Source organism: Leguminivora glycinivorella, chromosome Z (assembly GCF_023078275.1).
Source record: "Leguminivora glycinivorella isolate SPB_JAAS2020 chromosome Z, LegGlyc_1.1, whole genome shotgun sequence".
Classification (NCBI taxonomy): domain Eukaryota; kingdom Metazoa; phylum Arthropoda; class Insecta; order Lepidoptera; family Tortricidae; genus Leguminivora; species Leguminivora glycinivorella.
Window position 1 is genome coordinate 12,478,750 of NC_062998.1, and position 19,900 is coordinate 12,498,649.

General features: G+C 38.8%; 1 protein-coding gene across 7 annotated transcripts in view; it reads left to right on the forward strand.

The window, feature by feature from the left end:
- LOC125240422 (bromodomain-containing protein 3-like) overlaps positions 1–12,924 on the forward strand; it is a 39,298-nt gene extending 26,374 nt beyond the window's left edge. For all 7 annotated transcript variants that reach the window (XM_048148309.1, XM_048148311.1, XM_048148308.1 and 4 more), the window contains 5 exons: positions 4,078–4,139; positions 6,403–7,458; positions 7,807–7,940; positions 9,435–9,621; positions 11,181–12,924. In XM_048148309.1, coding sequence (XP_048004266.1) covers positions 4,078–4,139; positions 6,403–7,458; positions 7,807–7,940; positions 9,435–9,621; positions 11,181–11,246 — 1,505 coding nt within the window. In that variant the 3' untranslated portion in view covers positions 11,247–12,924. The remainder of the gene's footprint in view (positions 1–4,077; positions 4,140–6,402; positions 7,459–7,806; positions 7,941–9,434; positions 9,622–11,180) is intronic.
- The last annotated feature ends 6,976 nt before the right edge of the window (positions 12,925–19,900 follow it).

Here is a 19,900-nt window from a genome sequence, read left to right on the forward strand (position 1 = left end):
TACAGGTGTCACTCAAACAATCATTCATTCCATTCGTTTTTCATAAATTGTACACTGTACTAGACTCCACAATGTTACCAATAAGTTGGCAATATTCCAAAAAATGTTACTGATATGTTGCATTCAAACGATTTCTTATGCAACAATAATTTTTCATCGCTAAAGGCCACTTGCATCAACGAAAATGGAGGGTTAACCCACCATTTTATATGGAATTTGACAGTTGACAACCCGGAGTTAAGTGGTTGGTGCAAGGGGGCCTAAGTGGGGGTGTGTAATGATTGGTATAACTTTTTAGGGTTCCGTAGTCAACTAGGAACCCTTATAGTTTCGCCATGTCTGTCTGTCCGTCCGTCCGTCCGTCCGTCCGCGGATAATCTCAGTAACCGTTAGCACTAGAAAGCTGAAATTTGGTACCAATATGTATATCAATCACGCCAACAAAGTGCAAAAATAAAAAATGGAAAGAAATGTTTTATTAGGGTACCCCCCCTACATGTAAAGTGGGGGCTGATATTTTTTTTCATTCCAACCCCAACGTGTGATATATTGTTGGATAGGTATTGAAAAATGAATAAGGGTTTGCTAAGATTGTTTTTTGATAATATTAATATTTTCGGAAATAATCGCTCCTAAAGGAAAAAAAAGTGCGTCCCCCCCCCTCTAACTTTTGAGCCATATGTTTAAAAAATATGAAAAAAATCACAAAAGTAGAACTTTATAAATACTTTCTAGGAAAATTGTTTTGAACTTGATAGGTTCAGTAGTTTTTGAGAAAAATACGGAAAACTACGGAACCCTACACTGAGCGTGGCCCGACACGCTCTTGTTTTGGTATAATAACACTTGATATAACAACATTTCGTATATATTTAAAGGATATAATCACTCATTTGACATAATTAACATTTGGTATAACCACAAAATATCTACTTTTATTTTGTATAATCATTATTTCGTATAACACTTATTTATAATAACCGTTATATGGTATAACTATCTATTGATATACGACTAGTATAATATAACTAGCAAACAGTATAAAACATTTCATTAATTAATTTTATTATTTTTTGAAGGGATCACAGTTCTAACCTAACCTAACCTACTTTTCTGATAGCAGTACATATGTTCAAGGGTCACAGTTGTAACCTAACTTAACCTATTTTTGTGGTAGCAGCGCGTTCTGTGTAGGGGTCACAGTTCTAACCTAATCTACTTTTCTGGTAAATGATGGATCTAATTACTTGTACTTAATCTATTGTACAATTGTTTTTTATTCTAACTGTGCTTTAGAAAGAATTTGTGTTATACAATTTATTTATTATCGGAAATAAGCATTATACTCAAAGTATGTTATAATAAATGTTTTTCGAAAAAATGATCACTATATTAAATAAGAATTATACAATTTGTTAGTATATTATTTGTTGTTATATAATTCAATAATTATATCAAATGATCGTTATAACGACTAAAAATATATCAAAAAAAGTTATATCGATTGATACGCACCCCCTAAGTGGACCCGCCTAATTAAGTTACATCTTTAGCGTTTCACGTAAAACCAAAAGCGTTCCATTGCTGGCTTCTTTTCCTATTAATAATAATATAAATTTCCTACAAATAATAACACGAAATCCAGAAAACTTAATATTTTATATGACATATTAGTCTTAAAATGTGATCAGGAATAGACTGTTAAAATTATTGAGTTTGATCATGAGCACCGTATATATCAGAGAAATATTTATCGCTGAGGATTGCTGGCATACTTCCGCTGTAGTGTTTTCCGAACGAGCCAAAATTAACAACACAGGTTGTTTTTATTTGTGTATTAATTTGAAATTGTTAGACCTTGCGTTTTCATTGATACCTACTGATATTTTTGGGTTCTTCCGACTCAGGATCATATTATATTGTCATGGTAGTAAAAAAAGTCAAAATTAGCATGTCAAATGATGTAGAATCGACTATGTGACGTATATACGAGTACAAGTACGTACTTACGTAATTTTGGGGGAAGTCGGACGACGAACGTAAAAGGCAATAGTTATTTGTTTTACAAGGGGGCGAAGGAAGTTGTTATTAAACTGCACGTGTCAATACTGCCCTCATAAGGCAATTAGAGGTAGGTATCCCAAATAGAATTTTAATGCAAACGTATACCTTAAGTTTTCTAACTGACAATTCCATTTTCAAATGTTTTTGATTTTGAGATACCGCTAATTGCTTTACCGGGGCAGAATATTTATACCCGAGTAGGCTAAAGATTGCAGTATTGAGCGAGCTTAGTGATTTGAATTTATGCCACCGAGTGGCAGCTTGGGACATCAAGTTAATAACTGTGTAAATTATTTTGCACACTCTTGTGGATAAAATGAAAATTTCTCACCAGTTTTGAGATCCAATCCTTTACCAGTTGGTGTGGTGAAGAATCATTTTTTGATAATAGATTAATATACTTTTTGATAATGCTGCTGATTCTGGTAGAATGAGCCAACGAAAATCCAATATGTAAGAATAGCTAGGGTATCCAGTTTTATTTCGGAAAACCTATAATTTACCCATTATAATTTACCAGAAATGCAATTAATAATAAGTACTTACAAAAAGAGACTGAAATGGTGAAAAGTGTCCAGTTCCAAATCTCGTCGGTGGCGCTAGGGAAAACAAGGTATGCAAAAAGACAGGGATAAGTGATAGGTGTCATATAAGACAACCATAAATAATATAAATACAACGATGCTAACACCGCTGGGTTCGAGTCCTGACGAGTGAATTGGTTTTTGTATTTTTTATTAGTTTTTTAGGCACTGGTCCCACCACTAGCTAGTAAAGCGATGAGCTATCGGCTATTTATGCGACAAAAGATAGTCGTTGCCGTGTAAACAAATGAAAGAGATGTATTATAGCTGAGCGATGAACTATAAAATAGTCAATAGCTCAGCTATAATACATCTGTCACTTTTATTTACACGGGAGCGATTATCTTTTGTCGCACAAATAGCCGATAGCTCATAGTTTGCTAGCTCGCCGTGGGACCAGTGCCTTAGTGATTTTCTTATATTACTTAGCATTTCTCAAATAGAAAAATATGTCGCGAAGATCGTAATTCATAATTATTAATCAAAACATTTTATCCTAAATGATTATTACTTTATGTTTTGCTTTATTACTGTTAATTTCACAGTAATAAAGCAAAACATAGATTTCTCTAAAATACAAGCTGGGCTTGTCAAATATATATCTATTAAAATATTATCAGGATTCTAAACCCTCAGGGGGTCCCCTGTTTCACCAACAAGTCTAAAATAGTCAAATGTAGCGTTACCTATTTCTTGATGAGAACTTTTGTATGCATCCATCTATATCCCCTTACATCTGTACTCGTACTTTATGGTACCTATTCATCAGGTATATGCCATCAGATGTATGTGAAGTAGATAACGGGTCTGATCGAAATGTAAAGTGATTTCTACTGACTGTGCCTGCCTGTTAATGTTAAGACAGTCCAAACATTCTCCAATAGGCCGAAGGAGTACATTTTTAGGAAGTAGGTTTAATTCATTAAATGGTGCGTGCGAAATAATTCGTCACTACTTTTAAAAAATCTTGTATCTCACGCTGCTCCTCAAAGTTAAAACGCAGTAAGTTTGTATGCATTCCATACATACTTACTACAGTTTTCTTTTCATTGACAGACGAAGATACAAGTTTTTTTAAAAGTAGTGACGAATTGACGAGTATCTCAACATGATCCTTTCTATTTCCTAACTACAATACTCGTAAACAGTACTTTTTATGCAAATATACAGCTTTTAAAGCAAATAGCAGCAATGCCACTTTTAAATGTCTACTCTTTATTGCCAGACTATGAGGGCACAGCACATAACTAACTTATCTTTACCCGCAAGGCCGTGGACTGGTAGTAAGAAACGCGCGGCTCGGTGACCGGTAAATCAGTCATTCAGTATATAAAATTATGAATGTTCCATACTTAAAAAAATAGCGTTGTCAAGTAGGTACATGTTGAACTCTTGTTGATTGGGCCGAATTGTTTGCCATATATTTCAGGTGCCGGCGCGAAACCGCCCAAGAAAAAGACGAAGAAGCAACCCCACCCTGCGCTGCCTGCGGTGAGTATCACGTCGACTCAAGAGCAAGCCTCACGCCCTGTTTACATTTATTCCAGACATTCCACTCCAGTGCTTGAATAGAGGACATTACGCAAAACTCTGTGCAGGTAGCGCTGCTAGCAAATGATTGAGGACCTACCGCGAAATATGTTCGGCATTTGGCGTGTTGTTGCACTTATAATTTCACACCCACGTGAAGAAAGGGGGTGGTGTAATTCTTAACCCGCTTTGTAGAAGTAGACTGTGGGATATGCGTTAAATTGTGGCGCAGGCGAGAGGTTGGCAACCTGTCACTGCAATGTCACAATTTGGATTTCTTTCAACCCCTTTTTGCCAAGAGTGGCACTGAAACTTAGTAGTTCATGTGCTCTGCCTACCCTTTTATGGGATACAGGCGTGATATATGTATGTAATATGTATGTATGTATAATCCATACTAATATTATAAATGGGAAAGTGTGTGTGTCTGTTTGTTTGTCCGTCTTTCACGGCAAAACGGAGCGACGAATTTACGTGATTTTTTAGGTGCAGATAGTTGAAGGGATGGAGAGTGACATAGGCTACTTTTTGTCTCTTTCTAACGCAAGCGAAGCCTCGGGCAAAAGCTAGTTATGTATAATTTCACAAAGTGTGACAGGGAAGAAACACGTGAAACATGATTCTCAGTAGGCACTCGGAAACAAATCGCCTAGATTCAACAATGTCAAAGTGAAAAATAATTATTTAAACCACAGTATGTAATATATGAAAGAGGCGCGTTCCTAGCACACATTCTAAGCTCGTGTAGGTGAACGCGTACTATGCTTGTATGAGTGAGATATGACAGGTTGGCTCTTCGCGTTTTTGACAGGCGGTAACTGTGAGGTAACCGAGAGGGGTTGGACGGCGCTTTCAGCGGGGAGCGGGAGTGGCAATACTGTACGATAGTACTCTTTATTATACTGTGGTATAAGTTACTCTAGGGTTTGGTATGTCTGATAGTGACGCACTCTGACGGTAAAACGTTGCTGTAATATTGAACCCGTGTGGTGACGGGTTAAGAATTTCACCACCCCCTTTCTTCCCGTGGGGGTCGTAGAAGGCGACTGTGGGATATGGGTTAAATTGTGGCGTAGGCGAGAGGCTGGCAACCTGTCACTGCAATGTCACAGTTTCGTTTTCTTTCAACCCCCTGTTTGCCAAGAGTGGCACTGAAACCTGAGTAGTTTCATGTGCTCTGCCTACCCCTTCATGGGACACAGGCGTGATTGTATGTATGTATGTATGTAAAAATAGGTACGTCTTCACTACTTGACGTTTAATCTGGTTAACAGTCTACATTACCCCATTAGTTGGATTGGGCGAGCTGGACTGGAATAAAATGTAGACCACAGCTCGAGTTACTGGACTGGAAAGCTGCCAGTGTCGGTCTTTAACATCCCACCGCTGCTGGATTCGATCACTGGACTGCCTTGCAACTGGAATAGATGTGAACTGAGGCTATACTCTTGAGTTATTGTCACTTTAGAATACATTACTCGATAGCGTAAACGTTTAGGAAAATGAAATTTATTTTCAGTACAGATGCTGCTTTTATGCACTAGTGCGAGAAGTGGTTCATTTCTTGTCAGGTCGAAACTTCAGAGAGCCATCTGTACTGAAAAACGTCGAACGATACATGTGCGAAAAGGAAATTCGTACCTCTTGTCGAATTCATTTATTGCCACTCGTTTCAAACTTCCTCGTTTCCGCACTTGTATCGTAATGTACTATTAGGGAGACAGTGAAAAGCGCACCCAAACACATATAGAGCAGATTTTGTTATACTTACTCAGGCATATTCAACTTAAACAAACGATGACATTTCGTAAGTTTCGTTCGTTTATTTACAAAATAGAGTTAATTAGACTAATTGTTTTATCAAGGAGATTTTGAATTTCTAAAAGATTGACCTAGCGACAGCAGCGCCCCCTAGGCGTATTCTTATTAAGTAAATTATTTTCGAGGATCATAGTGAATTATGGAAAATTTCTTTATGAGTTGTAGCCATTCACTACCACACCACATTTCTATGCCCAAAATAGTTTGACAAATTGATGAAAGGAATGGAGACAATTATGTAGTCACTTGTTTTCTGGAATCTTGATGTTAGCCAGCAGTAACATCGGAATTATCTGTTTATTCTTGGGTTGACAAACATCAAGGTTACCGTTAGATGTCCACTTCGCTACTTGTTATATAAAATCATAGTATACTTTGTTATAGTCAGCTTGGAAATCCGCAGAAAATCGTTCCACCGGTGCCGTCGGCCGGTAGTTGTTTGCCCGGGGCGGCGGCAGGCGCGGGCGCGGGCGACCCCGAGGCCAAGCCCCTCGCGGAAGTGAAGCCTCCCGCGGAGGTGAAGCTGCCCCCCGTCGCGGACGTCAAGGAGCCGCCCGCGCGCGCCGTCCCGCCCGCCGCCGCGCCGCCCGCCGCCCCTGACTCCTCCCACTCCTCCCACCCGTCACTCGCGCCGCACGCCTCGCACGCGTCGCACACGTCGCACCCGACCCTCGCGGCGCCCGTGCGCGACTCCGTCGACCAGAAACCGCCCATCAAAGCCGAGCCCCGCAACGGTCTCGACAAAGCCGATTCCTCGCACTACATAGATCCAATAGAGCGCACCCTCGCCAATCTCGAACGCACCCTCAAGGCCGACGTTCCCATGGACGTCAGCGTCAGCGCTTCCGAATCATCCATGCGTCTCGAGAACTTCGCCCTGCCCAAGCCGCAAATGTTGAGCGACTCGACACACCAAAATTTAATGGCGCACCTCGGCGGACTCGCCGACATGTCACACGTTCCTGACCAGATCAAGTCGGAAATGTACCCACCGCACAACGGCTTCATCGATAAGTGTATGCCGCAAGAGCGCGAGATGGTCCGGGGCGACATGAACCCGGGCATGGGCGGGCTGACGGGCGTGCCGCCGGTGCCGTCCATCTTCGACCCGGCGCCGGCCGCGCCGCTGTCGGTGATCGCGCAGGCGCACCACGCGCCGCTCGCCGCGCCTCTCAAGAAGGAGGATGTCAAACCGCTGCTCACGCCCAAACCTATAGAGGACCTAATCGGGGTCCCGCCCATGGTCCCTAATAACATGGATAGAAACAAATACGAAATAGATAAGAAAATGGAGGAATCTAAAAACAACTTTGCTCAAGCTTTTAAGTTAAAACAGGAGCAAAACTTGAGGAATGCGAGCTCGTGGTCTTCCTTGGCTCAAGCTGGAAGCCCGCAGAGCGTTCCTAATGTGAGCTCTAACAACCAAATAAAGCAGAAGCCCGTCATGGATACTTTCCAAGTAAGTATTGGTTTATGTCACTTAAGATCATGTCTCCGCTTAATTTGGTGTTTTGTACGGGAAGATTATCAGTAAAATACTTTGAAAAATGTCAGCATCTCTCTGACGATGCAGATATGTGAGTGTGTTTAGTAAAACGTCCCACTTTGTCGGTTACCATTAAGACGAGATTTACTTGTATCTTTATATGAATAAACTGGCAAAGCGGCTTTAGAGCAATCGACAAAGTGGGACGTTTTTCGTGCACACTCACATATTTAATAATTAAATGCCGAACATACCTCCTACGAACGCTGAAGCGGCCTAATTCTTGATATAGAAAACTACATAACTGGTTTCGATTGATAGGAATTCAAGAAGCAAGCCAGGGAGAAAATGAACCGGCAGAGAGCTCTGATCGAGCAGCAGGAGCTGCGGAGGAAGGAGCAGGAGAGACAGCGCCAGGAGACGGAGCGGAGACTTCCCGACGACGATAAGATGAGGTAATTTCGCAATGTGCAAGCACTAACATTTTTTTAATGAGACCATACGTTCCTACGAGGATTTTAACCAAGTAACATATTTATACAGAGTGGGGCCTGTAACAAAGGCGAAGAATTGAACTCTAGGCTATTCTCCTTATACTGATCAACATTTGTTCGGCGACTTTTAAAAATAACTTGTATTTTGATTTTTATCACCCTTGAAAGTTTTTTCTAAGAGGTAATGTATTGCGAATTCTGTTAAGTCTAAAGTGTGACAGACAACGTCAATGACAACAATAATGGCGTACATTGAAGCTAATATTTATTTTGTATGAAAAATTTAAAATTTAAAGATATCGTAATTTTTAAGTCACTGAACAAATGTTGATCAGTATAAGGAGAATAGCCTACAGGTTAATTCTTCGCCTTTGTTACAGGCCCCACTCTGTATATGTTACTTGGCAAGTTAAAATCCACGTGTGTGTCTGTTTGTTTGTTCGTTTTTCACGGCAAAATGTGGTGACGAATTGACGTGATTTTTTAAGTGGATATAGTTGAAGGGATGGAGAGTGACATTGGCTACTATTTGTCTCTTTCTAACGCGAGCGAAGCCGGCAAAAGCTATTAGTAATATATATGTAAGGGTCAAATCTTGCAAGTTAAACTTTCACATACCCTTCCGTGTACCTACGGACTAAGCTGACGGCACACGTATGTACGGCATGGAGATGATCTGATGATGGATACAGTCGTTAATCATAATTAATTAGTCTGCATTGGAAAAAATGTACCTACAATCAACGATAAAAGCTTAGGCCAAAACGGAAATGTTTGCTGAAAACTTATTTTTTAATCTGTAACCTGATTAAACCTTAATTTCGATTTTACTCTAAAGAATGGCGGTCACTAGGCTCGCAGAGTCGAGTCTCATTAATTCGCCTTCTGCATTTCTTATGAATCTGCGTCCATTACCGACGCATTGAATAGCATTCAAATGTATGAGAACTCGATTCGACGCGGCTCGACTCCGCCTGAGTGGACGCCAGGCTTAAACCTATAAAGACTTTTTTTAGAATATTGGTATTGATTCTGTAAATTAATAGTCGTAATGAACAAGTTCTCATCCTCATCCTCCTTGCGTTATCCCGGCATTTGCCGCGGCTCATGGGAGCCTGGGGTCCGCTGTGACAACGAATCCCAAGATTTGGCGTAGGCACTAGTTTTACGAAAGCGACTGCCATCTGACCTTCCAACCCAAAGCGTAACTAGGCCTTATTGGAATTAGTCCGGTTTCCTCACGATGTTTTCCTTCATCGAAAAGCGACTGGCAAATATCAAATTACATTTTGGCACATAAGTTCAGATAAATTCATTGGTACGAGCCGGGGTTCGAACCCGCGACCTCTGGACTGAAAGTAGCACGCTCTTACCGCTAGGCCACCAGCGCTTACGTAATGAACAAGTTCTATATTAGGGTATGACACGTTCCAATTATATCGTGATTGTCTCCAGGGCACTCGGCGGTGTCCGCAAAGCGGAGTCTGGGGACGTGGCGTCGCCGAGCGTGTCGCCCGTGGCGCGCGCGTCGCCGCCCGCCGCGGCCGCCGCCGGCGCCGCCGCCTCCGCGGGCGACAAGCCCGCCGCCTCCGAGCGCGAGCGCCTGCGCCAGCGCGAGCAGGAGAGACGTCGTCGGGAAGCGGTCAGTATATCACACGCTAAACCCCTGAGGAGACGGGTATGTCACGTCATCGTGGCACTAAAGGCCGCTATACACATTGGCCCTAAGGTTTGGGCCAAGATAACGAATCCCAAGTATCGCTGTTTACACATTGGTGACTTCATAAAAGATGGACGTAGAATGGAAAAGGCTAGGTAATTCTTAGTAAATTGCGTTGACAATAAAATTGAATTAATAAATAATAAACTCTTAATAAAATTAAATCATCTGAATTATTAACAATTTTTTTGAGCATTCTGATATACATGTTACTCTTTTTACAAGCTTTTATTCAACTTGTCTTGTTAGTATGTTAGTGTGTGTCAAAACGTAGGAGCTTAATTTGACCCACTTCCCGGTTTCCGATTGAGCTGAAATTTTGCACACATGGAAATCACGTGACAATGCAATAATATGGTATCATAGAGCTAATCTGATGATGGAGCTGAAAAGTGGTCATAGGAACTCTGTTATGAAACGTCGTATCCCCATCGAGTAAGGGGTTTTTAGAAACGTCTCGGAGAACAGTAGTAGATGACTGTAGAAAGAAAAGTACAGTCAGCGATAAAAGCTTGTGCAATAAAACTTATTTAAGCAATTAATTAAACATATGAAAGGGTATTTTATTTTCTAAAATCAACATTAATGGCCCATTTAGACGGTACGAGAACTCGCATACGAGTTTTATTACATTGCGGTATTGATGGCTGTGCAAAATTGTACGTAACTTAAACAGCCCGCAATGTAATTAAAATCGCATGCGAGTTCGCACGCCGTCTAAATCAGGCCTAATATTGGCATAGATTAACATATTATTTTCGTAAATTTTTCACTACTGTCTTCTCTGACGAATGACGACAAACTGAACGAGCTACACGAAAGCCTAAGGTGCTGGCCCAAGTCCTTGGGCCAATGTGTACAGCGGCCATATGAATAATAGCCAGCGTTCGCCGCCTACGAGCGCGAGCGTCTGCGCCAGCGCGAGCATGAGAGACGACGTCGGGAAGCGGTCAGTATCATAGTAGAAGCCCCTGGGTGACTTTCCATTACGACAGTATAATAATATGAGTGATAGCCAGCGCCTGCCGCCTCCTAGCGCGAGCGGGAGAGTCACGTCATACGCTAAACCCCTAAGTGACGGGTATGTGACGTCACCATTTCTACACTTTCCATTACGACATTATAATGATAACAGGGAGAAAAAGCGGTACCACGGTACTGTGAATATATCAATATCACATATAACACATGTACTTGTTATGTCACGTGTCAAAGGATTCACTTTGTCGCTAGGTAACCATAAAAACGAGATTGCTAATAATAATACTCTTCATACAAATAACTGGCCAAATAGGCATTATTACAAGAATCAAAATGACTTTGACTTGAAAACGACACAAATATTGAATAAATAAATAATGATAAAATGGTAAAATATAAATAATTATGGTCTTTATCATACTTGCTTGCAACTGAAAGGATATGGCACACATCTTTTTTAGTTTTATAACCAGTAAATTGACGATTTTTTGTTGTTCCAGATGGCTGGTCAAATTGACATGAACATGCAGAGCGACCTAATGGCTGCATTTGAAGAATCTTTGTAATAATGGTTAGATTACCCTAATTCTACAAAGTAAACTCGTTACGTGTACGCACTTCAACGTACAAACTGCCATCGGACGACCTTTAACGATTCTTCTTCTGCTGCGGTTGCTGACGTTTTGATCGCTATACATAACTTTGTAAATATAATTAATTACGTATAGGGTCGCAAAATCAATTGCCAACCCCTGTTGGTCAATTCAATTTTATAAGCTGACAATATCGGCCGACCTCCTAAAACGATTTTGATTTATACAATCGTAGTGTCGGCTGCGCAACGTCCGTACTGACCATTTTTAATCATAATCAGTGTGTGCGGTGAAATGTGACTCCAAGTGAAATAGTGATTTGTGCGTGGAACCATTGACTAACATGTGTATAAGAGCTGTGAATAGGATACTTATATTAAATTAAACTGTTGTACCATCAATTTAGATTTCGTGTTCGCGAGTTAAGGGCCTCCCTTAGGAGGTTGCATTTTAAAATTATGTGTAATATATAAGTTAATTGTAAGTTCTTAAAGTAAACTCTCTTTACATTTATAAGCCAACTGTTACGAGGTTCGGGTTAAGGGTTGAAATGGAAAGCTGTTCTTCCCGGAACTCTTTTTGAAGAAGTCTGATGTGCGCGGTACAGATATGGCTCCGCCTCGTTTGCCGCGGCAGTGTGAAGAGCGCCTTGCTATCCGTCCATGCTTTTCACGGCCTACGCCACTAGTCACATTTTTCATCGACTTACCATCTGTAACCCTTAGCTCAACATTTGCCGCTTACATACCTTATATAAATTATATATGCCGAGTTAAATATGTATAGGATATATTTATTTGTATATAGTGTATAATATGTACTGTTGCCGGCCGGTCATAGACTGACGTAATGAAATTAACAGTGGCATTGGGTATTTTTATTTATTGACTTAACAAATACTGTGACGATAGAAAATTGTGTATCATACTTAAATCCTAAATGTCAAAATCGAATAGACGAGTAGTACATGACGGACCAAATTAGAGGTATAAAAGCGGCATAGTTTTAGCGGAATAATTTAGTGCAATAAAAGGCCTAGTGGTGCTGGGCTGGGGTAAGATCGCGGGCCGGTGGCCTACACTCTACACAATCTGTAAGATCCAGGATACCAATAACAGCTCGGCATTTCAAACCAAAACTGGAGCCTCGGGACACTTCCATAATTAAAGATTTGTAGTTGATACTAATATAGTAGTATTTCAATGAAATCAAAGTAATGATGTAAGCAGTCAATGGAACTATGAAATGTGTTATCTTGTACGTGTTTATTCATTGCATGTGTTGACATGTCCGTGTTGGTGTCTTGTGCCACTAACTGCATGAAGTGGTTGCCGCTTTAATTAAATAAACTTAAACCAATCTGCTTTCAATCAACATGTAATGAATAAAATTAGTTTTCACCACCCCAACTGGTAAAGGTCCTCTGGCTACTTGAAAATGGATGATAATGTTACATTTTATCCACAAGAGTGCAAAGTAATTGCATACAAAATTTATTCAGTTCACGTATTAGTGATGATTTATAATCATAAATGTTAAATAAATGGATGGATTTCATTTAGTTTGATGTTTTACAGGTACTATTTTCATAGTGTTGGCGTGGTGAAAAATTTTGTGTTTCACTCGGTGTCAAAATTTGTTTAACCTGCGTGCCTTGAAACCCTTGCAACGCTCAAGATTCCACATTCTGAACCACTCGCTACGCTCGCGGTTGAATATTGTAATCTTTCGCTTGCTCGAGTATCAATTTTGGCACGTGCGGTAAAACAACAACTTTGCCCCCTTGTAAAACAAATAACTATTATTTTGTGTATTTATTAATAAATTACATTTTCTGTTACATATTCGGTATTCAATAAATATTTCTTAGTGTTGGTAGATTTTTATCAGTCTGTCATTGTTTGATATCAGATCAAATGTCATACATTTGATTTGTGAAATATATTTATTTTACATTGAGAAATGCCTTTTTATGTTTGTAGATAGACTCTCCATTAGACTTTTGTACTAAATAATATCCTAAATATTCTGCGTACCTACTCATAAATAAGGTATCAGGAGTAAACATGATAATAAATACCAACCCAAAACGCATTGTATATTGATAAGCAATTTAGTTTGTCTTTACTCATATCAATTGTAGATATGAACTAAAATATACATTCCATATTGTAACTTGTTGTTTAAATTGTCACCTCCGTGGTGCAGCTCTGATCATCGGCTGATATGGGAATACCTGGCACCTTGGGGAGCTTATGACTGAGGATTTCTGGTATGATCCCAATGGGCAAGCTACAATCACAAGAGTAAAACGAATACGAATATGGTTTATGAACGTATGGACTCTTTATTGCGCACAGTGCGACCGAATATTTAAAACGAAGTTCGGTTTTGCGAGCCATATACGTGATCATCAGAGAAAGTTGTAAAGGTCGCCGTTGTCGGATACGACATGGATATATAGTGAGAAGAGTGAACACTTCCAAATTATTAGACGGTGCAGAATAAATATTATATTAGAGTCTAAATCTTTTTTACATAAAGAAAACTTAAGCTCGTAAGTACATAATCTCTACTGTGTTAATATATCCGGGAATAGTACTATCTTTTTTTAAAAGCTTTGAATCAACTAGTCTAATACTAGTACAATAATACCAAATAAAGTCTCAGAAAAATAACGAGCTTATGACGCCACCACTTGGTTGATATTCAGTTAACGAGCGACATCACTACATAGTGGGAATGAAAGTAGCTTCTCGCTGCCACCACATAGGTTCAGACCGACCTAACTTTGGCAAGTACGGGTTTAGTTAAATTTTACAATTATACAGAAGTTAGACGTTAAAATAATGCAACGGCTATCAAAATCGCTGCAAACTTTGCTTAGGGTTAGTTTATCCGTCAAAGATGATTTGATATGGGCTATCAAAACGGAGGCTCTAAAGGTTTTAATCCTGTGTCGAATGATGGCAGTAAATCTTTGGTAGGTAATCGATTTACCATAAATAATATCAGTGATTCAGATAATGAAAATGAGGGTTTATACCTACTGAAATTTGAGAACCTATATTATTATATTGATTATTTATCTATACCTCTAACCTCTAATAGTATTTTATACAATCGTGATATAATTCAGAGCTTTTCAGTCGAGTACCAAATTAGGCCACGAAGCTTGCCGAGTGACCTAATAGTACGGTACGAGAGTGAAAAGCTTAATTATATCACTATTGTATACAATAATTTTTCTATAAGTCATCATCTTCATCATCATTCATCTATGGACAAAAAATATCATTATTCAAGTCAAAATTAATGTTAATAGCGTCGTTCACCGTTGTATCAACATCGAATTATTACGCGTTCACCTACACGAGCTTAGAATGTGTGCTGGAACGCGCTTCTTTCATATACTTGATCGCCAGTGTCCGAGGTGTGATAGTAGCGAAAAAAACAACGCTTCAGAAGCATGATGAAGATCATTCTGTAACCATTAAACAGAATAAAAAAACCGGCCAAGTGCGAGTCGCACTTGCCCACTGAGGACGAGGAGGTACAAACTTTCAAAAGTTAAAGTAATTTCATGTTTCTCATATAACTCTAAAGACTCAACTAGAAGTATAGGTACTTACATAGGTACTAATTAGCATTATTGTGTATAGCGCGATCTCTCGGTGAATTCGCTAACTAATTTGCGCGACCTGTATAATATGTTGGTTTTTCAGGGATAGTTCTTTATAATGTCTAACGACCGGTCTGGCTCAGTCAGTCTGGCCCTGCCTGCTGAGCCGGGTTGCCTGCCGACCCAGGACGGGTTCGAATCCCGGTAAGGGCATTTATTTGTGTGATGAGCACAGATATATTTTGTTCCTGTCATGGATGTTTTCTATGTATATAAGTTAGGATGTTTCATATTTGTATGAGAAAAATAAAATTGTGATATTTTTTCTGACTTCGCTCGGTTTTCGGTTCTAGCTTATCTTAAACGCCTATATACCAAATTTCAAGTGATTTGGACGTTGTTTAGAGGTCGCACTGGATGAACAGTTTGAAAAAAAGTCGCTAAAAAGTAATGTTACTCAATTTTATTTTCAAATAAAACAATAGAGTAGTTGTAACTTATTTGAAAGTAAAAGTAAACTTATTAAACTTAAAATACAACAGTTGTAACATCCATTCTTGATAAAATAAGTCATCATCATCATTTAGCTTACATGTGTAAGCCACAACGTTATCTTTTGTTCGCTTAAATAGTACCGCATCTTCTGTGATGTTCGACGACTTTCAGCGAGAACCGTTTTGCTCTTCATCTTTGACTGGAGCGTTAATTTTTAGGGTTCCGTACCAAAAAGGTACAACAGGAACCCTTATGGTGCGACTCTGTCCGTCTGTCACATTCCTAAATATCTCAAGAACTACTAATGCTACCAACTTGAAATTTGGAATAGTTGTGAACATTGTGAACCTCTACAAATAGAAGGTATAATTTTTTTAAATTTATAAATTTTAAATGTAGAAAATGGCCAAAATGAAAGGGGGGCAAACTGTAAATTTCAAGTTATTAGGTCAAGTGGGGTATCGTTAGAAAGAGTTCAAATTGAACGTAAATAAACTATTTTTTATAATTTTTTTGTTGTGGAAAAAAAAAGAATTTTGAAGGAAAATGTAAAAAAAAATACCGTTCCCCCCCCTTATCTCCGAAATTTACTAACGAAAAATTATGAAAATTTTAGGAAACATTGGTTTTATGCTAAATATTACAGGAAAAATATAATCGTGTTTGTATCTTAAAAACTTTTTTTTTAATTCACAAAAAACTTTTCAGATTTTTACTTTTAATTTACCCACCTTTTCGGATGTATATAGTACTTCAAATTAATACGAGATGTTACGTAAATCATCTTCTTTCCAACAAAGTAAAAATTGTTTAAATCGGTTAACATTATAAAGAATAATCCCTGAAAAACCAACAACTATGGTCGCGCAAATTTGTTAGCGAATTCACCGAGAGATGGCGCTATACACAATAATGCTCATTAGTACCTATACTTTTGTCTTCTAGTCAAGTCGTTAGAGTTATGTGAAAACATGAGATTATTTTAACTGCACGGGGAGTTTGACCTTTTTTTAAGTTTGAATATATAGGAACTCTTAAACATTAAATAAATGTCATATCGAAAAAGTGACCAAGGCAAGTGTCCGACTCGAACCAGCGTTGACGGACGGATTTTTCGGATTATTTTTGAGAATAATTTAATTTGTTCTAAGATACTTACTCTTCTTTGCAGTATGATAGACTATTGTTAAGACTATCCACCAAGTCTGGTGTTAGGGCTACAATAATCGCCAACATCCTGGACATTAAATAGTTCGAAGACAAAAATGAAAAAGGTAAGTACGGTCTCTTTCTTCTTTGTCGTCACACTCTTGGCAGAGTGGTAGTGGTCACATCTCTCACGAAAAACACTTTCTCTCAAAGATTTGCTTTTTGCACTTTTAAATCTGGCCCTTGTTAGTTTATTTAATATACTAGACAGGGATCAACGTTAATAGTTATTTGTTATACAAGGGGGCAAAATTGTATTTTAACGCCGAGTGTGGAATTTGAAAGGATTCTATAGTTGAACCACGAGCGAAGCGAGTGGTTCGAGAATAGAATCCTGAACTTGCGAGTTTTTTATGCACCCGAGTGTAACACAAAACTTTTCCCCTAGAAACTATAACGCAAAAAATGCGTTTATCACTGCTTCCAGTAGTTCCACAGGTGGTAAATCATCTTTATTACTAGATTCACCTACTTTTATCAATCTTAAAGCAGTTAATTTGACTTTATTCAAGGTCAAATTACTTTACCCACTAGTGGATAAAATGCGTTTTTACCCGCTGGTATTAAAGGACAAAACACGTGTTTCCGAGGTAGTGAGGGGAAAAGTATTAAACTATAATTAGTTTGCAGCATTTACCGGTACTTGCCGGTACTGCGTAAGAGAGGGCCAATTAAATTCACCCGTTCATGCAGCTGATCGAGCATGATGTTGATGATTATTGAATATATAGGTATACTTACTCTTCTTTGCAGTATGATAGACTATTGTTAAGACTATCCACCAAGTCTGGTGTTAGGGCTACAATAATCGCCAACATCCTGGACATTAAATAGTTCGAAGACAAAAATGAAAAAGGTAAGTACGGTCTCTTTCTTCTTTGTCGTCACACTCTTGGCAGAGTGGTAGTGGTCACATCAGGGGTGGTAGCAAGTTTGACAATGCATTGACATTCCTTACGCATTCGTAGAGTGGGCCACTGAGTGCAGCCTTGACTTGGCCGGTCCGGGTCCATCGCATCTGAATCTTGTCCAGGATACTCCTAGCTTTCTTCTGCAGCACCACATTTCTAGGAAATCAATCTTCTTTTCCCTTGAAGTCTCCCTTCCTGCATGTCTATTTCCAACCCACTATAATTTGGATCTTTTTAAATCAAGAGTGAATAGACATTTTTTGGGTAAACATGCTTCATCCTAGACTGCATCGGCACTTTCCATCAGGTGAGATTGCGGTCAAATGGTTTACCTGTTCCTCATAAAAAAAAAAAAAAGTCCACGTCTCAGCACCGTAAAGAAATATGGGAAAATTGGGAGATACTAATGCCCTGACAAGTCGCATTTTAGTGGCATTTATGATGTTTCTGATTCTCCACATTTTGCTGAGCCGGTCCATGGCGGACCTGGTCACAGTATAAAACCAGTAATAACTCTTCTTACAAACTTCACGCCGCGCGGTGTGTCCCCCTCCCTCCCCTCGCATGCGGCGAAAACATGCGAAACTGGTGATTATTGGGCTGGACAGTCGGGGCCGCGTTTGCGCGCTGTGTTGACGTGTTGAGTTCGGGAGAAAATGACGTCAGCACCGAAGACATATTTTCGTTACTGTAGTGTTTATGGGTGTATGGAAAGTTCTCAAAATGCGGAAATGTCATTCTTTAGAATTCCTAGACACCCAGAAAAGTAAGTGGTTGTTATATATTTGCAGTGTTAGGTACATTATTGCTTACGTAAATGGCGTAAAAGTAAGATTTAAAGCTAGAATGACACATTAAAATCAATAAGGATTTATCTGTAACGACATTTAGGTAGATGCTGCGATCTATCTAGCTCGAAAGTTTGGTACCTACTTAAATATTGTGCAAACATCTATTCAAACATTTTATGTAAATATGATTTCGTCAGTATTTAAGAAACAAATACGTACTTGAATCTTTATTAGATAAAGACCTGGTGATAGCCAATGTGCCGCTTGATATCATCCACCTATTCTGTTATCAGTGCCCCGAGAGGGCCGATAGACCTCTGCTACATGCCAAAAACAGGACAAAAAACCAAAAAAACTTGTTGCTTAGAAGGAAGTCGAGCGTCCAAAAAAATACCATGAGGAACCTTGCCTGGAAACTAAATGCCACGTCAACTAGTAATTTTTTTAAAAGAACTTGCTTCAATATAAAAAACTTTTCATTAAAATCACTTTTAAACCACCTACTACAAAAAGTTACATAAGTTTTGTTTCTAGCCTTTCCTGCGCCCATACTAACATCTTCAGACAAAAGTTGCCACAGAGTGCGACCTCTAAATATTGTCCGATTTCCCTGATTTTTGGTATATGGGCTCTGTATAGGTGTAGAAACAAGAAGAAAAGCGAAGTCAAAGATAAATCAAAATTTTGGAAAAATGAAACACCCTAATATAAGTATGTATTTATCTATTTAAGTATGTATATCGTCGCTTAGCACCCATAGAACAAGCTTTGCTTAGTTTGGGGCTAAGTTGATCTGTGTAAGGTGTCCCCAATATTTATTTATTTATGTTAACCGATTTCGATAGTTTTTACCTTATTTGAAAGATGAATGTATTACGTAAAATTTCGTTATAATTTGAAGTACGATATACATCTTAAAGGGTGGTTAAATTGAAAGATAAAATCTGAAATAGTTATTTGTTATACAAGGGGGCGAAGTTGTATTTTAATGCCGAGTGTGGAATTGAAAAACGAGCAAGTGAAAGGATTCTATAGTTGAACCACGAGCGAAGTGAGTGGTTCGAGAATAGAATCCTGAACTTGCGAGTTTTTTAACACACGAGAAGTAAAATACATTTGCACCCGAGTGTAACACAAAACTTTTCCCCTCACTGTAGCGAGGAAACTACAATGCAAAAAATATGTTTATCACTGCTTCCAGTAGTTGCACAGGTGGTAAATCATCTTTATTACTAAATTCACCTACTTTTATCAATTTTAAAGCAGTTAATTTAACTTTATTCAAGGTCAAATTACTTTGCCCACTAATGGATAAAATGCGTTTTTACCCGCTGGTATTAAAGGACAAAACACGTGTTTCCGAGCTAGTGAGAGGAAAAGTTTTTTCTCAATTAAAAAAAAAGTTTCTAGCATAAAACCCAATATTCCGTAAAATTTTAATAATTTTTCGTTGGTAAACTTCGGAGATAAGGAGGGGGGAGGTATTATTTTTTACAATTTCCTTCAAAATTCTTTTTTTTTCCACAACAAAAAAAATATATAAAATAGTTTACTTACGTTCAATTTGAGCTGTTTGTAATGATACCCTACTTGGCCCAG